Below are 17,212 nucleotides of genomic sequence, written 5' to 3'. Positions count from 1 at the left end.
CCCGCGTTAAATCCGCTGGGTTCTTAGCGAGCACGTGGCCGCGGGGTTCGGGCCTCGAAGGGTAAATCCCCCCCCCCCCTCCCCGCGTTGCTGCCGACCCCTAATTCCTGTCAGGGTTGTCACCCGGGCAGGAAGGGGACGCTTTGGACCTGCCTCCGGGCATCCCCGGGGAGGTTTCCGGAAAGCTTCGATCCCAACGCGGCCGCCCTCAACCCACGGCCCCTTCGTCGGGGACCAACTCTCCTTCTGGGTCCCCTTTTCGTCGCGCCGTCCTCCCGGAGGCGCTTGAGCAACGCGACGTGATTTCTCTGCTGACTTTTCTCTCTTTTTTGCCCCCCCCCCTTTTGCTCCGTGCCTTGCATCGATCCCCCCCAGGCTGTCCTGATGGCGCGCGGGACGTCACGGCACCTCCAGCCGCAGCGGGAGCGCACGTTGGAAGCCGGAGAGAGCTCAGCACGCTGCACCTGCATTTAAAAATAAATAAATAAAACCACCTTTTTTGGGTAATTGCGCCAAAGGCCTTTCTACCGCACGTGCGTCCCCTCCCTGTTCCAGCCGGGCTGGAGCTGCTGCGGAGTCCAGAGAGGAGTTTGGGTCTGATGTGCAGAGCGGATCCTTAAATTTGCGGGGATACGTGGCCGGATCGGGAGCGGAAGCGCGGTCAGGAAACGTCCTCAGTGCTCAGATTGAAAGGAGGCTGGAAGAGCAGGCAGGAGACGGGCTTTTGTAGACCCCCCCGAAGTGCCCCCCTTCCTAGGCCCCAAAATGTCTTCCTAGGCCCCGAAATGTCTTCCTAGCCCCCAGCCTGCGGGTAGCAGCAGCAGCCCGGAGGGCTTTTCGAGACCAACGCATGGTAATGGCCCTCTAAAAGGCCTCACGAGCTGCCATCCTGGCAGAATCATCAGGAAACCTCCCAGCCTGGATCCCAAACCAGCTGTCCAGAGCTTGGTTGCGGGCACTCGCAAATCCGCTTCACGTTTATCCCAGCGGCGCACAGGCTTTCAAAACCGGTCCTGTAAATCCGAATGGGCACCGAAATGAGGGAACCCTGACCGCGCCGCTCAGCTTCCCCTACAAGAAAGAGAAGGAGTTATTAAAAATAATCATAATTTGCTATTTAGTTCAGTAAAGCTCCGTGGAAACCAACAGTGTTCGTTCCGGTGTTTCAACCCGCAAACTCAGGCTTTAGGCGCTGTCTTCTGTTTTCCAGAAAGCGTGGCAAACACTTTGGGGCACAAGACGAAGCAGCACAAGATGAAGCAGCACAAGACGAAGCAGCACAAGACGAAGCAGCACAAGACGAAGCAGCACAAGACGAAGCAGCACAAGATGAAGCAGCACAAGACGAAGCAGCACAAGACGCCGGTGCCTATCGTCAAGGTCAGGTCATCGTTTAGTTCTCCGCGCCCTGCTTTGCGTTCTGCTCCTTGAGGCTTTTGCCCTCCCAGGTTTGAGCAGCCAGCAGCACCGAGATCTTCCCGAGCCAGGGGAGAGCCTCGAGCTAGCCTTGGAGACGCAGCGAGCCTCCTGCTTACCTCGGCTGGTAGCTTTTCTCACGCCGACAAGGTTATTCGCTTCGTTTTTCGTCGACTTCCATATTTTCCTGGGAGAAACCGGCAGCTAGCCCGCCCCCGATCCCAGTCTCACCCCCTCAGCGTCTCGATGAAAATTAAGGATGTTTTTCCCGTGTTCCCAGCGTCTGCCGTAGGAGCATGGGAGAGGAGGAGACGTCCCCGAGCACTCCGGTCCCCCGCAGGGCTCGTTTCACCCTCTGGCCGTTTACCCCCCCTTATAACCTAACTTTTATTGCGTTTGCCAAGCGTGTGGGTCTTATTAGGAAGAGCTTATTAAGCTTATTAATTAAGAAGAGCTCGGGACATTTCTTAGTACGTCGTATTTGCGTTCCTGCCTGGGACGCGCAGGCGATTCACGCCAGTCCAAGGACAGACGGGCAGACGGAGCGAGGTCACGGTGTGGGAAAACACGAGGGCTTTTCTGTACCCGTTATGTGCTTGGCAAAGCGAGGAGGGGTTTTTGGTGTGGGGGAGAGCAGGGAGAGGCCGCGTGAGCCTGAAACAGCCCCCGGGGCTGCGAGCAGAGCCCGGACAGGCAAGAAGGGAAGCGGTGAGAGCAGAGCTGCCTGGGCTGGGCTATGGGCACATCTCACCCCATACGATCGCCTCCTGGTGCCCCTTCCCCGCACCCCAACGCCGCCGCAGGGCCGCGCGGCCGGCATCGCTTCCCCTCCAGCACCCGATCGAGTTACGGGGTGGCCGAGGGCGGTGGGACGGTGGCAGCCAGAGGTGGGCTTACCTAGCGGGGCCCCCGCTCAGCAGGCGCCGCCGCAGCCTTGCCCCGCGGGTCCCTACCCATCGTGTGACCTCCGCGAGCACCGGCATGTGACGGGGCCGTGCCGGCTTGGAAAAGGCCGAGTTTGGGAAGGGGGAGAGGAGAGGCTGGAGCCAGGGGGAGGGCAGCTCAGCTCCGGGGGATTAGTAAGCGCGGGACGGGTAGGGGAAGGGTTGACCGAGGGGGCTTGCGGCAGGGCCGTCGCAAAAGGGAAGGGGGGTGACTGGAAGAGGGAGGGCCGACTTCCGAGGTGACATTTAGGATCGAAGCCTGAGTGTTGTGGAGAGGAAGACGCTGCAGGCGGCAGGGCGGAAAGGCGGGGAGAATCTCGGCCGACAGGAAGGCGAAGGAACGAACGCGGGAAAAAACAGCCGCGTGATAAGCGAAGAGGCTGGAGGGGTTGCACCAGGCATCAGCGGGGTTTTGGAAGAAAGGAACAGACGTTCAGGGCCGCGGCTGTTTGTGATGCCACGAGCAGAAACCTGCCCGCTGGCTGAAACCGCTGCGGAGGTTCGTAGGCGTCATCCAAGCTGGCTTCTCGGGGGCTTGAGCAGATCTCCACGAGCTTCGGACCGGAGAGGGCCGCAGGGCTGGCGAAGAAGAGACCCCAGAGGAGCTCTTGAACGAGGTAGCTGCAGGAAGGAGCTAGGAAGGAATAACGGAGGAGGTTTTGCTTAGGAGATGGAACGAGCGGCTGGAGTTTGAGGCTGCCGCGCAGCACAAAGCTTGTTTGGCTTTAGAAGTGTTGGACAGGATTCACACATCACCAGAAAAGGTGAGGTTGGAACGGGTCAATGGAGATGGTCTAGAGGGTGTTTTTTTTTTAATCTTACGTTCAAACATATCCCCGCATTTTAATTTGTGCCTTAACTATGGGCACAGATCACGGGCGACGTTGCTGATTTTGGTTAACGAACAAAAAAAAATAAAGATGTTTAAAGCGGTATTTCTCGGTTATGAGCCAGACAGGCAAACGCAGGACCGGGTTTTAATTTATCCCAGACGGCGTTTCTGACCGAGCGCTTCCGCGAGGTCTTTATTTACTGCCTTTCTCATCGAGGAGATTGGCCGGTGATCCCCTTTCCGGCACCGAAAGCCAGGAACGCGCAGTCACAGACCTGCACAACCTGCGTAAATGCTTTGCCGGCAGGGGATGCATCGGATAAACACCGACTTCGGCTACAAGGTTATTCAATCGCACGGGAGGTTTGTTTTACCGGCGATTGCCTCCTATCTGGGCGCGCGGGGGGGGGGGGGTGGATGAACCCGTCGCTCTTGGATAACACGCCAACGATCGTTGAGTGTTACGGCCTCACCTCTCGCTGTTTCCTTTTTGTCTCGCCCGGGGTTCCTGGCTGGTCCCCAGCAGCGCGGGGAAGGTGCTGTGCCGCTGCGTCACCCCTCAGCAGCGGTGACGGTCGGGACAGGAGCTCAGCCGTCGTGACGCCGCGCTCCGGGGGCTGTTTCCTCACCCTGGACTTGGGGACAGGACGCGCGCAACAGAAACAGACGGCGGAGCTCACCTGTCCTTGTAAAGGACCTCCCCTTAGGAGCACTCACGGGGAAGCAAAAGCATTCCAGCCATTCCCGTGTTTCAGATGATACGTGAGGATTCATACACATACATAGCTGTACGTTAAAACACGCACATACATATAAAAACACGTGAATATATAATTATATTTAACTTACATTTATTATACAATACGTATTTCATATATATATTTCGACACACATGTGTATAAGGCGTATTATGGATTTGATTTGAAAGCGAGGGACTTTTAGCCCCCTCCAGAAGCATCACGTCTCTTCTTTAATATCTCAGGAGCTCAGGGAGAAGGTGCAGGCAGCTGTGGGAAGGCTGCAAAGCCTTCAGCAGCTTCCAGCTCCAGCGTTCAAGCAGGTTTCCATTTCAAATCGGTATTGGGTGCTTTCTGTCTTCAGGTTTTCCTGCTTAACCGTTAGGGCAAGCAACCCGTTCGCATGCGATTTTTTGCGAACGGCGGTTCTTATCCCCGCGTAACCCTCGGGCTCCGCAAGCTGCGGCTGTAAGATAAACGCCAAGAGAGCTACGGCAAGTCTGAGGAATTAGCTTCCTTTCCTGTGTGAGGAGCGGGTCAGAAATCCCTCCTGTAGCACAGCAGGCACGTGGTGGGTTTTTGAGAGCCAGAGTTCAGCTCGGCCAACGAGCCCCGCCGGAGCTATCCGTCAGAGGGATTTTAGCGCAGCCCCTCCTGGGCTGAAATCAGTAATTTAGGAACTGCTGCCCCCATGCAGGCTGCGTGCTGCTCAGGAGAAAACCCGCAGCACGAAGGGTGGGAACATCTTTGCCCCAGAAGAGCCTCGCGGTTAGGACGTGGCTTTGAATCCTCTCAAGGGAAGGAAAGCAAAAGTGGGTCTCGCGTCCCGGGAGCACGCCGTGGCCACCACGCCACCGCCTTCCCAGGAGGATGTGACCACCAGGAGCTCCCAAACGTGAAGGAGCTGAACAGTTGGATCTTTATTTCGACGTCTGCTGAGCGAAGTCGGGCGTACGCAGCGCAACGCTGAGTCACCAGGGCTGGGCGGTACGGGCAGGAGAGCCAAGAGGGATGGCACCAGGGGAGTTTAAGGCTAAATCCTACAGAGTTTGGATTCCAGGAGGATCAGGAGACAGCTGCCCCTCATGCAGGAGTTTCAAGGAACACGATTTTGGACTTAGGTGCCAAAACCTTTCTGCTTAGGATCCAAAAGCTCTCTCTGAGGACACGCGCTCAGCTGCCTCAGTCCTGATCTCAGCGCTAGCTATCTGCTAGGCTGCCTCTGTGAGCAGCTGTCAACCTCCCGACGAAGAAGAAAGCATGCACCTCATTTCCTGATGCCCCTTGCCGAGGTTCCTACCTCTGCGCTGCCACCGCCGCAAGCCCTCAGCAGCCCCGATCGTGAACAGTTACATCCTGGGGAAACAGAAAGCGTAAGTGACAGAAAACGTGCCCTGTTTGCTTTGGATTCGATCGATGAATGACCCCGGGATGATTCCCGTCATGCGCCAGCTGCTTATTTTTCTCATCTCCCTTCCGGCTTTCTCTGGGTGGCCCATTGCTCCTGCGCTCTGCTGCTGAGAAGCTGCCTGTAAAGGTGCTTCCCATGGAAATGCTGGTTTCCTTCCCCATGGAGAGCAGAAGTAATGACGGAGGAGAGTTGCACTCGTGCCGGCTGTGAGCGGAGATTCCCACAGGATGGCGGGGAAGGCCCTGGCAGTGCTTGAGGACCTCACTTTTTGCTAGTTTTTGTTTATCACATCTGGACACTTAGTGCTCCTGGAAACACTACCATTTTTCTTCCACAGAAAAGGAAACCGAGACACTAAGGAAGTGTCGAAACTCGTCTCTGAGATGTCTTCTTCCATTTTTATTGTTCCTCAAAGTCATGAGTCTGTTTTTCTCTAGTAATACTTGGCTTAGAAAGGCTGTCGCGTGTGTATTTGGACAATGCTGATCTTCCTTCACATCGCCACTGCGCTGAGGTTGGTGTGTGTACTGACCTGCTGCGTGGCTTCTAAATGGGCTTCTAAATCTTTGTCTTCACAGGAATCTCACACATAAACCGAAGAAATAATATCTGCCCATACCCCAGCAGTGCTGCGAGGTTCCCAGCTTTGAGGTCGGTGCTTACCAAGTTACTCGGAGACGTTGCAGCTGTAAGAGAAGATGCAGGAAGCATCTCCTCGACAGCAAAGTAAAACGAACCTTTTAAGGCAGGTGAACGGGGAACTGCAGTTAAAATTACAGCTCTACGTTTCCCATCCGTGTAAATATTTGTGATAGTTCAAATATTTTCCGCATCCCATCTGGGCGAAATCCTAGCCTCAAAGCTTTGGAGTTTATTAGCGCTAAAGAAGAGATCTGAAAATATCCCAGTGGTCTGAGCATTCACATGGGCAGTAGGCTCTTGCTCTGCCTGCTTAATCTAAACAGCGTTTAACCCGGACCTCTCTCACACCAGGGAGGTGCCTGGACAGCAGATCGATGTTTTTTTCCCTTCTTCCATCAAACTTTTCTTACTAAGCATTTTGCTGTAGCTGGGTACCGCTTTCAGGAGATGTTTTCGTTTCACTGAAAAGCGGTTTGGTCAACTTCCCGAGCAGTTCTAGTTTCAAACACAACCTAAAATAAGAAACACATTTTCTATTAACACATAAAGGTTCGATTTAAAAAATATATATTTTACTTTTTTATAATGCTGCTGTAAATACCAGTTGTGATTCATAAATATGAGTCTTAATCTCTTTTTTTTTTTTTCTTTTATGCTATGTGGTGTCCCTGCTCTCTATTCTCATCCTAGCCTGCCATCTAGCTGCAGCACTTAGACTTGCTTCAGCCTCACCGAATTGATCTACCAACCCTGGCCTTAGCCTGAGGGTTAGAAAAATCGGTTTGACTGTGTCTTTCTTTGCTCAGCTGACCAGGCTTTGCTTTCCTGAATAAAACAGATGTCTTCCCTGCTTAGCAAGGAACCTGCCAGGGCAATTTTGTAATTCCTTCAGTCGCAAATCTGGTGCGAATGTAGTGATGTAAACAATCGATGTGGCCTAATTAGCCATTGGGTTTAATCACACCTTGCATTTAAGAGATGTCTTTGGCAACAAATCTACTTGGAGACAGTCTCCACTATGTGGTGGCCTCTGCAAGGCCCAGCCTAGACCGCAAAGACTCTCCAGTCCACCTGTGTTAACCGAGTAAAGAAACAAAAGCCACTTGTTGGCCAGCATGGCTCGAGCGCCAAACCCTACAACAGAGGCAGTTAACCCCATGGCATGAAGGTGAATGTGGTGCCTCTCGCCCCTAAATATAACGCTGAGGTGATGAGTGAAACTCAAGATCCTCCATTTTACCTCCTGCACTGCCTCTCCATGCGTCCCATCTCGCCCTCTTCTTGTTGTCCTGCTTATGGGGCAAAGGCACTGGCAGGAGGTAGCAGAAGCTCCCAGAAGTGAAAGAGGGTTAAGGACAGTAGGAATTACCCAAACATGGTACAGGCGGACCGAGGGGATTTAGCCCCTGCCCTGAAAATGAGCCTTTCATTTTAACACCCGCTGATTTTGGGTGCTGAGCCCAGCTGAGGCACTGCTCTCCATGCCCCTTCCCTGGGGCAAGTTTGTTCTCTCTCTCTGTTCGCCGGTAGGTGATTTTACAAGGGGTGGGACAAGCCCGCCATGGCCAGGGCACGGAGTGCAGGGGCCACCTCCCTGTCACCCTCAGGTGCAGCACCTGGGTTGCCCTGAAGCACCTCAGGGCGCTGGGCCTGGCGCCATTTTGTGGAACCGTGCTTCCAGCCGGGGGCAGCCCGTAACAGGTCCATGCCTGGGTGCACGTACCCACATAGACACGGGCACGATCATTTATGCACAGAAACATTTTATTTTTACATCTCAGGCTAAGACATGGGGCTGTGCAGCCACGAGTGGCCCTTGGGTGTCACTTGCCCCACAATAGGCAAAGGACCTGCACGCTTCCTGAAACAGGGCAACCCTGGGTGTAGAATCCTAGGATCATTAGGGTTGGAAAAGACCTCCAAGAACATCTGGTCCAACCATCACCCTACTACTAATGTCACCCACTGAACCATGTCCCTAAGCACCACGTCCAACCTCTCCTTGAACACCCCCAGGGATGGTGACGCCACCACCTCCCTGGGCAACCCGTCCCAACGCCTGACTACTCTTTCTGACAGAAATGTCTCCTCATTTCCAACCCGAACCTCCCCTGGCGCAACTTGAGGCCATTCCCTCTGGTCCTATCGCTAGTTTTGGGTGAGAAGAGGCCGACCCCTTCCTTTCAGGTAGCTGCACAGAGCAATAAGGTCTGCCCTGAGCCTCCTCCTCTTCTCCAGACCAAACAACCCCAGGTCCCTCAGCTGCTCCTCACAGGACTTGTGCTCCAGACCCTTCACCAGCTTCACAGCCCTTCTCTGGACATGCTTCAGGACCTCAATGTCCTTATTGTACTGAGGGGCCCAAATATGTACAATTTGGCTTTACTTCCCCCCCCCCCCCTTTTTTTGGCTAACCATTACTTTCTCCCCCTTTTTTTTCTTCCCTTCTTCTGTCATGACTAGAGGGCCCGTGATTTTTTGTTTTTACTGATTTCACACCGCTCGTCCTGTTTTTCTCAGCTATCCTCCTTTTTGTGGGACAGTGGGACCTCCCCTTTAACTGCTTAACACCCTCCCCACTGTTATGCCCGCACGATCGCTTCTGGATATGCGCGAAGGGCGGAATTTTTCAGCGCAAAACCACGACTTGAACCCTCACAGCTGGGGCAGGGGAGGGTCAGGCTGGGCGCCAGGGCGAGGCTCTGCACCCAGAGGTGCCCGGGCACTGGGCCAGGCTCCCCAGGGAGCTCAAGCAGCGTTTGGACACCGCTCTCAGACCCAGGGTCTGGTTTTTGGGTGGCGCGGAGCCCTGTCGCGACAAAGCCCATGCCCACGATAGACCTGCGAGACCCCGCGCGTTGTCTCGCGAGAGCGGCCCCGCGGCCCTCCCCGCCCCCCGCCAGGCGCCGCCCTTCCTCTTCCCCGCCGCCGCCCTGAGGTGAGGACGCCGTGGGCTCGTCATCCGCCGCCATCCGCCTCCATCCGGCCCCGTCCCGGCCACGGGCAGCCCGGGGAGGCCATGAGGGGCCGCGGGGGCGCCTCGGCCCGCTGGCTGCCATCGGCGTTTGCGGCGCTGGCGCCGCAGATGGCGGAGCGCGGAGGTGCCGGGGCTGTGAGGGGGGAGCGGGCCGTGAGGCTGCGGGGCGGGGGGGGGGGGGGGAAGGGGGGGACACGTTTGGATTTAATTGTGGAAAGAAAATCTATCTCTGAGGGGCTTTGTCAGCTAGCCGTCGGTTGTGAGGAAAGCGGTCTGTTTTCTGCTTGTCTGTGTTAGAAACCCAGTATGATTTCTCTCCCTGCTTCCCCGCAGTTGAGCTCCCAAAATGGTCCGCTACTCGCTGGATCCGGAGAACCCCACGAAGTGTGAGTTGTTCTCTGATCTCTTGTTGCCGTATTACTCCCTGAAATCGTTCGCTTTTTCACTTCAGAAGTTGGTCTCTTCTCTCCGCAGCATGCAAGTCCAGGGGCTCCAACCTGCGAGTGCACTTCAAGGTACGTGGCCTGCGCGTGGTGGGAAACCCAAGCTGGGTTTTGGAAGGAGATGACCTTTATTTTCCCGTGTTATTCTGTAGTTTATGAAGTGGGGTGGTGTAGGTTACGGCCTGCGTGTGCTCAAGCTGCTCATAATGACCTTTATCCGCAGGAACAGGAAAATAAGGTGGTCTTGTCTTAGTTTGCTGCCTAATAGAGCTAATAGAAAAGGAAAGAGGTAGTTGGAGGGAAGTTAGCAGGAGGAATTAAGACTAGAACTAGGGATTTGTTTCCTTTTTCTCACTGCCTGCTTCGATGTTGGGAAGGATCTCCCTGCTAATCCTGTCATTTTAGTGGTCGAGAAGTATGGCAGCAAGCGTTCGGCATGAATAGTGATACGGGTTCATACGTTGCTCTGGAAAACCCCTAGGTGCAGCAGTGAATATAAGAGTAATTTGGGTTAATCATGGAAACGAAGCTGAGAACATGCTTTTCTGCTGAACGTTAGATAGTGCAGGTGAAAAGAGCTTTCATTTAATTTGGTTTGTTCTTCTATTGTAATCGTATATTAAGTGCAAAAATTAAGAAGTAACTTAAGCACCAATAACTTATCGTTGATTTTTCTTGTTGATGCTTTTCATTCCCTCTTTTTTTAATCCCTTTACACAGACATTAAATTTTGTAGCTTGTTTGTATAGCTTGTGTTTACCTGTGAGGTGCCATATTGGATATCTTGACAGGAATTTAATCATTCAGGCTTCCGCTTTTTGGGTTAGTGGCCAAAGAGGGAGCTATGATAAGTGTAAATCCTCAATTTTAGATTTGCTGGTTGGAAAGCTCTGGGTGAAAAAAAACAATAAAGGCATCACAGAGCTGTGAACTCAGTAATGGGGGTCGGACTAAGAATTGTAGGTAGCAAAAAAAAAAAAGTTGCTGATTGTACTTTTTTTGGTGGCTTCTTTTGAACTGAGCTTGTAGTAAAAAAGAGTATGATTGCCTCTTTCCTTGGAGAAAGGAGAAGAAAGGTGAAAATCCAGTGCTTTTACTCCCGTTGTAACGCGGAAAGAAGTGTTAAGAGGAGCTTTCACCGTGTGTTTTTATTTTTCTTGCTAGAACACTCGCGAGACTGCCCAGGCCATCAAGGGCATGCACATCCGCAAGGCCACCAAGTACCTGAAGGACGTGACCCTGAAGAAGCAGTGCGTGCCCTTCCGTCGCTACAACGGAGGAGTTGGTAGATGCGCCCAGGTGAGGGCTGGGATGGAAACGTGGCGAGGGCGTTGATCTTAATTATTTCAGCTCGCTCTTGTGCGAGGTGTAGAACCGTTCGCTTCGATTGCGGTGATGACTTTCTTAGGACACCTTTGGATTCAACGTGAAAAGAAATCAGTTTTCTGAGCGATCGAAGTGAAAGGACACGTAATGACAAACTAATATCATGTAAAAGGGCAAGTTGTGTCGTACTGGGACAAAACTGCTTCTCTTTTTTTTTTTTTCTTACAGGCCAAGCAGTGGGGCTGGACACAGGGACGCTGGCCCAAGAAAAGCGCGGAGTTCCTGCTGCACATGCTCAAAAACGCAGAGAGCAATGCTGAGCTCAAGGTGGGCCGAGCAGATGTTATTAAACGTGCCTTGTTCGTGTGGCTGTGCGTGTTCGTGCACCTGAACTCGGTGCTCAGAAGTCCAAAGGACTCGCTTTGTGGTTGAAAGCGGGGCCTAGAGGGTTTGGTTTGCTGGTTGAATTCCGCTGCGTGCGTTTTTTTTGAGGTAAAAAGGAGTTAGTTTTTCACAGGTGGATGGCTGTCAACTATTGGGAGTGTGCGTGGTGGGGGAGCAAGCTCCTAAAATCCCCCGAAAGCGCGATCCGTGGGCTCCTGCTCAGTCTGTAGTTTTGCAGCACACTCAGCGCTTTCTTTGGCGATTCTGATGGCGGTGATGACGATCTTAGGACACCTTTGGAATGACCGTGAAATAATCGTTTCTTGCTGAGCCATCAGCGCGATGTAACTTGGCCGTGACACGCGGGGGGATAGCCCTGCGCTTCCCTGACTTGCGGTGTCACGGTTCTGCCGCAGAAGTTAGTTGCGGAGCGAATCAAGTCGCGGCACCTTGTTTTTGTTCCCCCCGCGCAGGGACTCGATGTGGATTCCCTGGTGATCGAGCACATCCAGGTGAACAAGGCTCCCAAAATGCGCCGGCGCACCTACAGAGCTCACGGGAGGATCAACCCCTACATGAGCTCCCCCTGCCACATCGAGATGATCCTCACCGAGAAGGAGCAGATCGTCCCCAAGCCGGAAGAAGAGGTGGCTCAGAAGAAAAAGGTAACAAGGGGCGCGTTCCCTGCTGGCGTTCAGGACCCCGAATCGGGTGACGAGGTGTTTTTGGGACAGGAGGGTTGCTGTGAGGACTTACCTTAGGACACCTTTGGAATACCCGTGAAAAAAAAAAATGACACGAATTCTGAGCAACCTCGGTATCGATCCCAAGATTCGGACGAGAAGCGAGGGGTGTGTGCCTGGTTTTGGGGTTGGGGGGACGGGGACGTTTCCCTGTAGGGGCGCGGCGCGAGGAGGCCCCAAACGATGGCGGGAATTGGTAAAATGATGCCCGCGGGGGGCTGGGGAGGCAACGCCGCTGACCCTTGCTCGTTGCCGTTGCAGATCTCGCAGAAGAAGCTGAAGAAGCAGAAGCTGATGGCCCGGGAGTAGCCCTCCCACCCCCCCCCCCGGACCCCAAATAAAGCTCTGCTCGCACCCATCCCGTGTCCTGTCTGTGCCTATGACGTCACCTGCGTGACGCCACGCCGCCGTGACGCCACGCCCGGGGCACGTGACGCGCGCGGCGCCTCCTATTGGGCGGGGCGGGCGAGGCGCGTCCGCCGGAAGTGCGGGGGCCGCTTCCGGTGCGGCGGCAGTAGGGAGGGCGGCGCGGCGCGGTGAGGACGGGGGGGAGCTGCGGTCTGAGGTGAGGGGGGGCGGGGGCGGTTTGTCGGGCGAGCCTCCGCGCCGCCGTCCCTCTGCAGGGCCTGGGGAGAGGGGAGGGGGTTAAAGGCAGCGGGAGCCGGGGCTCGGCCGTGTAACGGCGGCCGGGGGCTGGCCTAGGGGAAGGAAACACCGCGGGGATGGATGGGCCGCGTGAGGTAACCGGGCTGGGCCGGTTCGGCCTTAAGGGGGTCAATGGAGCCCTTCGTGTACCCGGCCTTTTTTGTGTTTGCGTAAAAATGGGTGACAACCCAGCAAATCAAACGCGGGGAACAAAAAAGAGCGAACGTGCTTGTAGTTGCAGTGTCACGCTTGTTCTCTGCGCTGACTCGAACGTGGGGTGGTTTGCGGAGAAACAAAAGCCTGTATCACAAAGGAGCAAAGCCTGCTATTGACATCTCACCGTTTGCCCTTCTGGTATTCTTTTTTCCTAAAAATTAACCCTGCCAACAGCACAACGGCATCACAGAGAAGGTTGGGGGAAAAAATGTTTCAATACGTTAGCCGCTGGAACTGAAACACCAGAACTTTCTTCTGTATCTGGCAGAGGTGGGACTTATTTTTTAGCTTGGACGCATGGTACACAGTGGCTGCACAGACTCTCAGTCTTGGAGAGGCAGCCACTGTTGATTCCCCCCCGCCTGTTCTTCAGCTAGTGGCTGAATCCTCAGCATCTCACAGAAGATTTAACATCTAGGAAGTTCTAGAAGAGAGAGCGCATAAATCTTTTCAAAGGGCTTTCATGGTTTACCTCGTTCCTATTTTCTCAAGGTTGCGTTCTGCCTTTGGAGACTCGGCTCCTGTAAAACTACATCTGAAGAGGCAAAAACTCCGCTTGGAAGCAGTCAACTGGAACTGATGTTCCCAGGGCGTGGGGCTACGCTTGGCTAGGGCAGTTTGGGAAGAGCAAAGCGAGGATCCCAAAAGAGGATCTGCCCTTTCCCTCTCCGCAGATTTTTCCCTTTTATTTTATGTCTTAATGTAAGAATTCAGATGTGGGTGGCCTAGAAAGGGAGAATGTGAAGGGCAAACGTGCAGCGGGGCTTCGCACATCTAATAGGTCATCGCCACTGAAAGGGACAGTTCTGGTCCTATTTAAGTGCTCCCTCTCCCCGTTGCACCTTTCCCTGCCTGTACTTTGCTTTTCTGCTTTTTTCATCGCAGACCTCGAGGCGCTGTTTTCGAAAATTACTTCCAGGGTTTGAGAGAAAGGGAAGGATTGATTTTCTGATAGTTTGGCTAGTTATTACTGGATTGGTGGGAGATCTGGGAGGATCCGGGTGGGAGAACTGGGCTAGTATCTTCAGATCACTGCTTACATTTTTTTTAGTTTGGTTTAAGAAAAAACTTTGATTTTCTGAATGTCTTTCAAACTTCCAGCTGTAGGGGTGATGAGTTAGTAGCAAACCTTGTTCTTTTTTGTTAAGATGCCAGGAATCTTGGCCTTATTGTTCCCGAGGACTTTATAACATTGGAACGTGCAGCTGTTCTCAAGGAATAATGGCAGCGTTTTTGAAACTTCAAAGATCTATTGTTAAAGAATCTTTTCTGCTTAAACAATAAATAAAATCCTTTCGTGAGACTTTTTCTTAGCTCGTTGCATACAGAAACTGTAATCTGAAGTTGTTTTTCTAGCAGCTTTGTCCCAGAACAAGAGGAAGCCATGGTGTGCATTCCCTGTATCGTCATTCCGGTCCTTCTCTGGGTCTACAAGAAATTTCTGGAGCCCTACATCTATCCTGTCATCGCACCTTTCATTAAGCGCGTGTGGCCCAAGAAAGCCGTGCAAGAAACCACAGCCGCGAAACGAGGGCAAGGAGGCGGTGCTGGGAATCCACGGGCACCTTCAGCCAGCGAAAGAGATAAGGAGGATGAGCCTGGAATTTACAAAGTAAGATTAATGCCTTTAAGCTAAGGAGGGAAAGTCCAGGTAGAGCACCTGATAATAGTGCGGGGTGGGCACCACAAAAGAGCGGGTAGTTGGGTGTTTTTAGAGAAGTTTTTGTGGCAGTAGTCATATAAAAGGGAGCTATTGGTACTGAGCTAGCCAGAAATAGCAGTTGCTCCAGGACTGCTGCTGGGAAGTCTTGGAAGGACAGGAATCATACCTGTTTTCTGAAGAAGCTTGCAGATACACGGACGTATTGAACAACTGGCTGTTCTTTCCGAGAAGTAAGGATTTGAGCAGTAAAAGTAACTGTTCTGCTAGCTCCGCCACTCGTAACGGGAGAAAATGTTCAGTGTGTTGAAGTTGTGCGTTTACTATCCATCTCTTCTAACAAAATGCGGAGATATATACGGGTTGTGTCTGCCCTCAGCCCCAAATAATCACACGTAGATATAAAGAAACGCAATCACTCTGGTTTTTGGGGCAGATTTCTTCATGGGGTTTCACCGGCCTTGCTTCTGAAAGTCATTTTCATCCCCAAATGTCGCTGTTCTGGTCTTTGTTTTGATGTCTCGTTTGAACGGTGCTCTCTTTTATTTGCAGTTCGAAAGCAACGGGGTTGCAAATGGAATCGCTGCAAAGAGATCCACAGAAAATTCTGACAAGAAAACAGATTAAAGGAATTCATTCATGAGGATTTCATTCCCTGGTGTCCAATATGAACTGATGATTGATATTTCTCTCACTTTGAGACACTCCTTTGCACATTTCAGCTGAATAAAACCCTTTATCACGTACAGGAGAAGGTCTCTTTTGCCACTAAAACGGCAGCTAGCGGATTTCTTATTTAAAATGTTTGCAAACTGTGTTAAATTATTCTTTATTTCCCTCCCTTGGAACCACTTTGCATCTATAACCTGTTGGGCATGATTAGGTTAAATAGTTTACGGATTAAGCTAGCTTTGGAAGATAAACGTGTTGCTTCTTAGTTTCATGGACTGCGAGTGCAATATTTCATTCTTCCACTTCAAAACTAAGCTATTCTTGACCTTGCTAGAGAACTATTAATTGCATCGCGGCAGCGTAAACGTTACGGTCAAGCTATGAGGAATAGAGACTGCTGTGTGAAATTTGCGGATGAGCTAAAGGAGTTGCACTATCTGCAAAATTTACTTAGCCAAAAGTCTTGATTTGATACTTTAAGTCTTTTTTTTTTTTTCCTTTAAACATTGTGCCTTTCTTTCCTGAAAGGGATCGGCGGGTGCGTGATGCAGGAGAATTGTTGCGTTATATTCTGTTGCAGTGCTTTCAAACGATGCAGGTCTGTGTTTTAAAAACAAAACAAAAAAAAGGGACTAAAATCTCTTTTAACATGCTTGTGTAATTTGAATTATAATAAAGCAGGCTTTTATTTAAAAATTGGTTGCTTCATACAGTTGTTCTTAGGAAAACCTGTAGACAGTCCCCAGCCTGAAGGGGTTCATAAAACTGCTCACTTCACGGTAAACAAAGCGAACTGAGCGAGTCCACCTATGCCTCCTCCTGGGAAGATGTGTTCTGGTGCCGAATTGCATCCCAAAATGATGCCTCTGTGCCTTGTAGGAGTAGAACTAACAATTCCTGCCTTGTCCTCTCTGCCAGACCAGAGGACTCCCTAAATGATTCCAAACTAATAATTAAACCAACAAAAAAAAAAAAAAACACAAAACAAAAACCAAATTCCAGCAATTTGGGATTGCTGTTTAGGATTTATCACCTTCCCAGAAGTAGTCCTATGGGCATACCTTATTTTTTATAGAAATGTTTCATGGATAGTACGTAGAGGGTGGTATCTAGAGGGTATTATGATAGCAAGAAGAGCTGGTAAATGTTTAGGGGCTGATGTTACACGTTAAAGGGCCGTGCGCTAAAGTGGTGAGAGGCAACTTGCTGTCCTTGAACTGACACCGGGGTCCGGGTTCGTTCTTGAACTGTGTTTTCTTCTACCGAAGAATTGCTCAGAGTATTTGCCTGACAGGCCCGTCAGACGCCTCCGGTGAGGAATATTGCTTCCTACCGCTGCCCGGTTTTTGTGAAACCGTGTGGATCGGTCTGCAGTGTTCACGGCTGGGTATCGGACCATTGTTGCTCTATTTCCATTGTAATGAGTTGATTCAGAGAATATTCCTTGTCAGATGTCGCCTAATGCTGCTTTCTGTCCCTTAATAAACCACCCTATAAGGGAGCGAATTTTGTATTACTGCGAAATCAGCTTTTGCAACGCCCTTGGAACATAAGCCGCCATCTGATCAGCGTTTCACAGATAGAGCTTTCTCCTAGACCTGTATCCCTTGGTGATATTAAAACCTGGTTTTGTTACTCTGAGCATGCACAGGTGGTATAATTCATGCAATAAAAGATAATACTAACTGCATTTCTGTAACTTCTCACAGATACACTGTGTAACATACTCACCTCTAGCAGCTGTGAACATGGCAAAGAAAAGCAAGAGCTGTCCTTGGGCTCGTTTTAACATTTTGCACTAAGGAGCTCCATCTTGTTCCCTTATGCTGCTGCCTGTTTTTTCCCTAGCGAAATGATATTTTGAGGTGAAACATCTCATTTGAAAACGCCAGAAGCTTACTCCATGCTTGTGGCAAAAAAAAGAAAGCAAGCGTTAGTGCTGGTTTCTTTATGTCGTGACCTTGCTGCGTGGTGGCAGCTTGCCGGGAAACGAAGGATGTGTGAACCACCAAGCGCAGACTCATCTCAGGTGGGACTCGAATTGGCACCAGTTTAAATTGCTGCTATCTCAGCTCTCCAGAGCAGCCTTTGCAGGCCTCTCTGCTACAGTTTGCTTTCGTCCATAAATGTAAGTGGATGCAAACAGCTTATAAAGCGTACATAA

The 17,212-nt window shown here is 51.7% G+C and overlaps 2 protein-coding genes and 3 non-coding genes across 8 annotated transcripts; all 5 read left to right on the top strand.

The window, feature by feature from the left end:
- Nucleotides 1-8,851: 8,851 nt before the first annotated feature.
- RPL17 (ribosomal protein L17) lies at nt 8,852-12,213 on the top strand. Its single transcript, XM_048079765.2, has 7 exons — nt 8,852-8,920; nt 9,293-9,345; nt 9,434-9,474; nt 10,567-10,701; nt 10,957-11,055; nt 11,586-11,777; nt 12,117-12,213. The coding sequence occupies exons 2-7, from the start codon at nt 9,306-9,308 to the stop codon at nt 12,162-12,164; spliced, it is 555 nt and encodes a 184-aa protein (XP_047935722.1). The 5' UTR covers nt 8,852-8,920; nt 9,293-9,305; the 3' UTR covers nt 12,165-12,213.
- LOC125184839 (small nucleolar RNA SNORD58) lies at nt 10,790-10,856 on the top strand. The gene has a single exon (XR_007169341.1). It is a non-coding gene; the product is annotated as a small nucleolar RNA SNORD58 (small nucleolar RNA).
- On the top strand, nt 11,381-11,447 carry LOC125184841 (small nucleolar RNA SNORD58). Its single transcript, XR_007169343.1, has one exon. It is a non-coding gene; the product is annotated as a small nucleolar RNA SNORD58 (small nucleolar RNA).
- Nucleotides 11,852-11,925, top strand: LOC125184840 (small nucleolar RNA SNORD58). The gene has a single exon (XR_007169342.2). It is a non-coding gene; the product is annotated as a small nucleolar RNA SNORD58 (small nucleolar RNA).
- Nucleotides 12,214-12,293: 80 nt separating the features above from the next.
- On the top strand, nt 12,294-15,122 carry CZH18orf32 (chromosome Z C18orf32 homolog). 4 transcript variants are annotated; one of them, XM_048079768.2, is made up of 3 exons: nt 12,294-12,391; nt 14,076-14,328; nt 14,929-15,122. In XM_048079768.2, exons 2-3 carry the CDS (start codon nt 14,101-14,103, stop codon nt 15,001-15,003), a joined length of 303 nt encoding a protein of 100 aa, XP_047935725.2. In that variant the 5' UTR covers nt 12,294-12,391; nt 14,076-14,100; the 3' UTR covers nt 15,004-15,122. The 4 variants fall into 4 exon arrangements, with proteins under 4 accessions (XP_047935725.2, XP_047935723.2, XP_047935724.2 ...); XM_048079766.2 differs by having other exon boundaries at nt 12,313-12,420; XM_048079767.2 differs by having other exon boundaries at nt 12,323-12,420; nt 14,073-14,328.
- Nucleotides 15,123-17,212: the final 2,090 nt, after the last annotated feature.

This window comes from Anser cygnoides, chromosome Z, assembly GCF_040182565.1.
Source record: "Anser cygnoides isolate HZ-2024a breed goose chromosome Z, Taihu_goose_T2T_genome, whole genome shotgun sequence".
Classification (NCBI taxonomy): domain Eukaryota; kingdom Metazoa; phylum Chordata; class Aves; order Anseriformes; family Anatidae; genus Anser; species Anser cygnoides.
Note: the sequence above shows the minus strand (reverse complement) of the source record. Positions and strands in the feature narration are given on the sequence as shown.

Coding starts and splice junctions, on each gene's coding strand:
- RPL17 (XM_048079765.2), top strand. CDS start 9,306: ATGGTCCGCTACTCGCTGGATCCGGAGAACCCCACGAAGT. Junction 9,475..10,566: donor ACCTGCGAGTGCACTTCAAG/GTACGTGGCCTG, acceptor TTTTCTTGCTAG/AACACTCGCGAGACTGCCCA. Junction 11,778..12,116: donor AGGTGGCTCAGAAGAAAAAG/GTAACAAGGGGC, acceptor TTGCCGTTGCAG/ATCTCGCAGAAGAAGCTGAA.
- CZH18orf32 (XM_048079768.2), top strand. CDS start 14,101: ATGGTGTGCATTCCCTGTATCGTCATTCCGGTCCTTCTCTGGGTCTAC. Junction 14,329..14,928: donor ATGAGCCTGGAATTTACAAA/GTAAGATTAATG, acceptor TTTTATTTGCAG/TTCGAAAGCAACGGGGTTGC.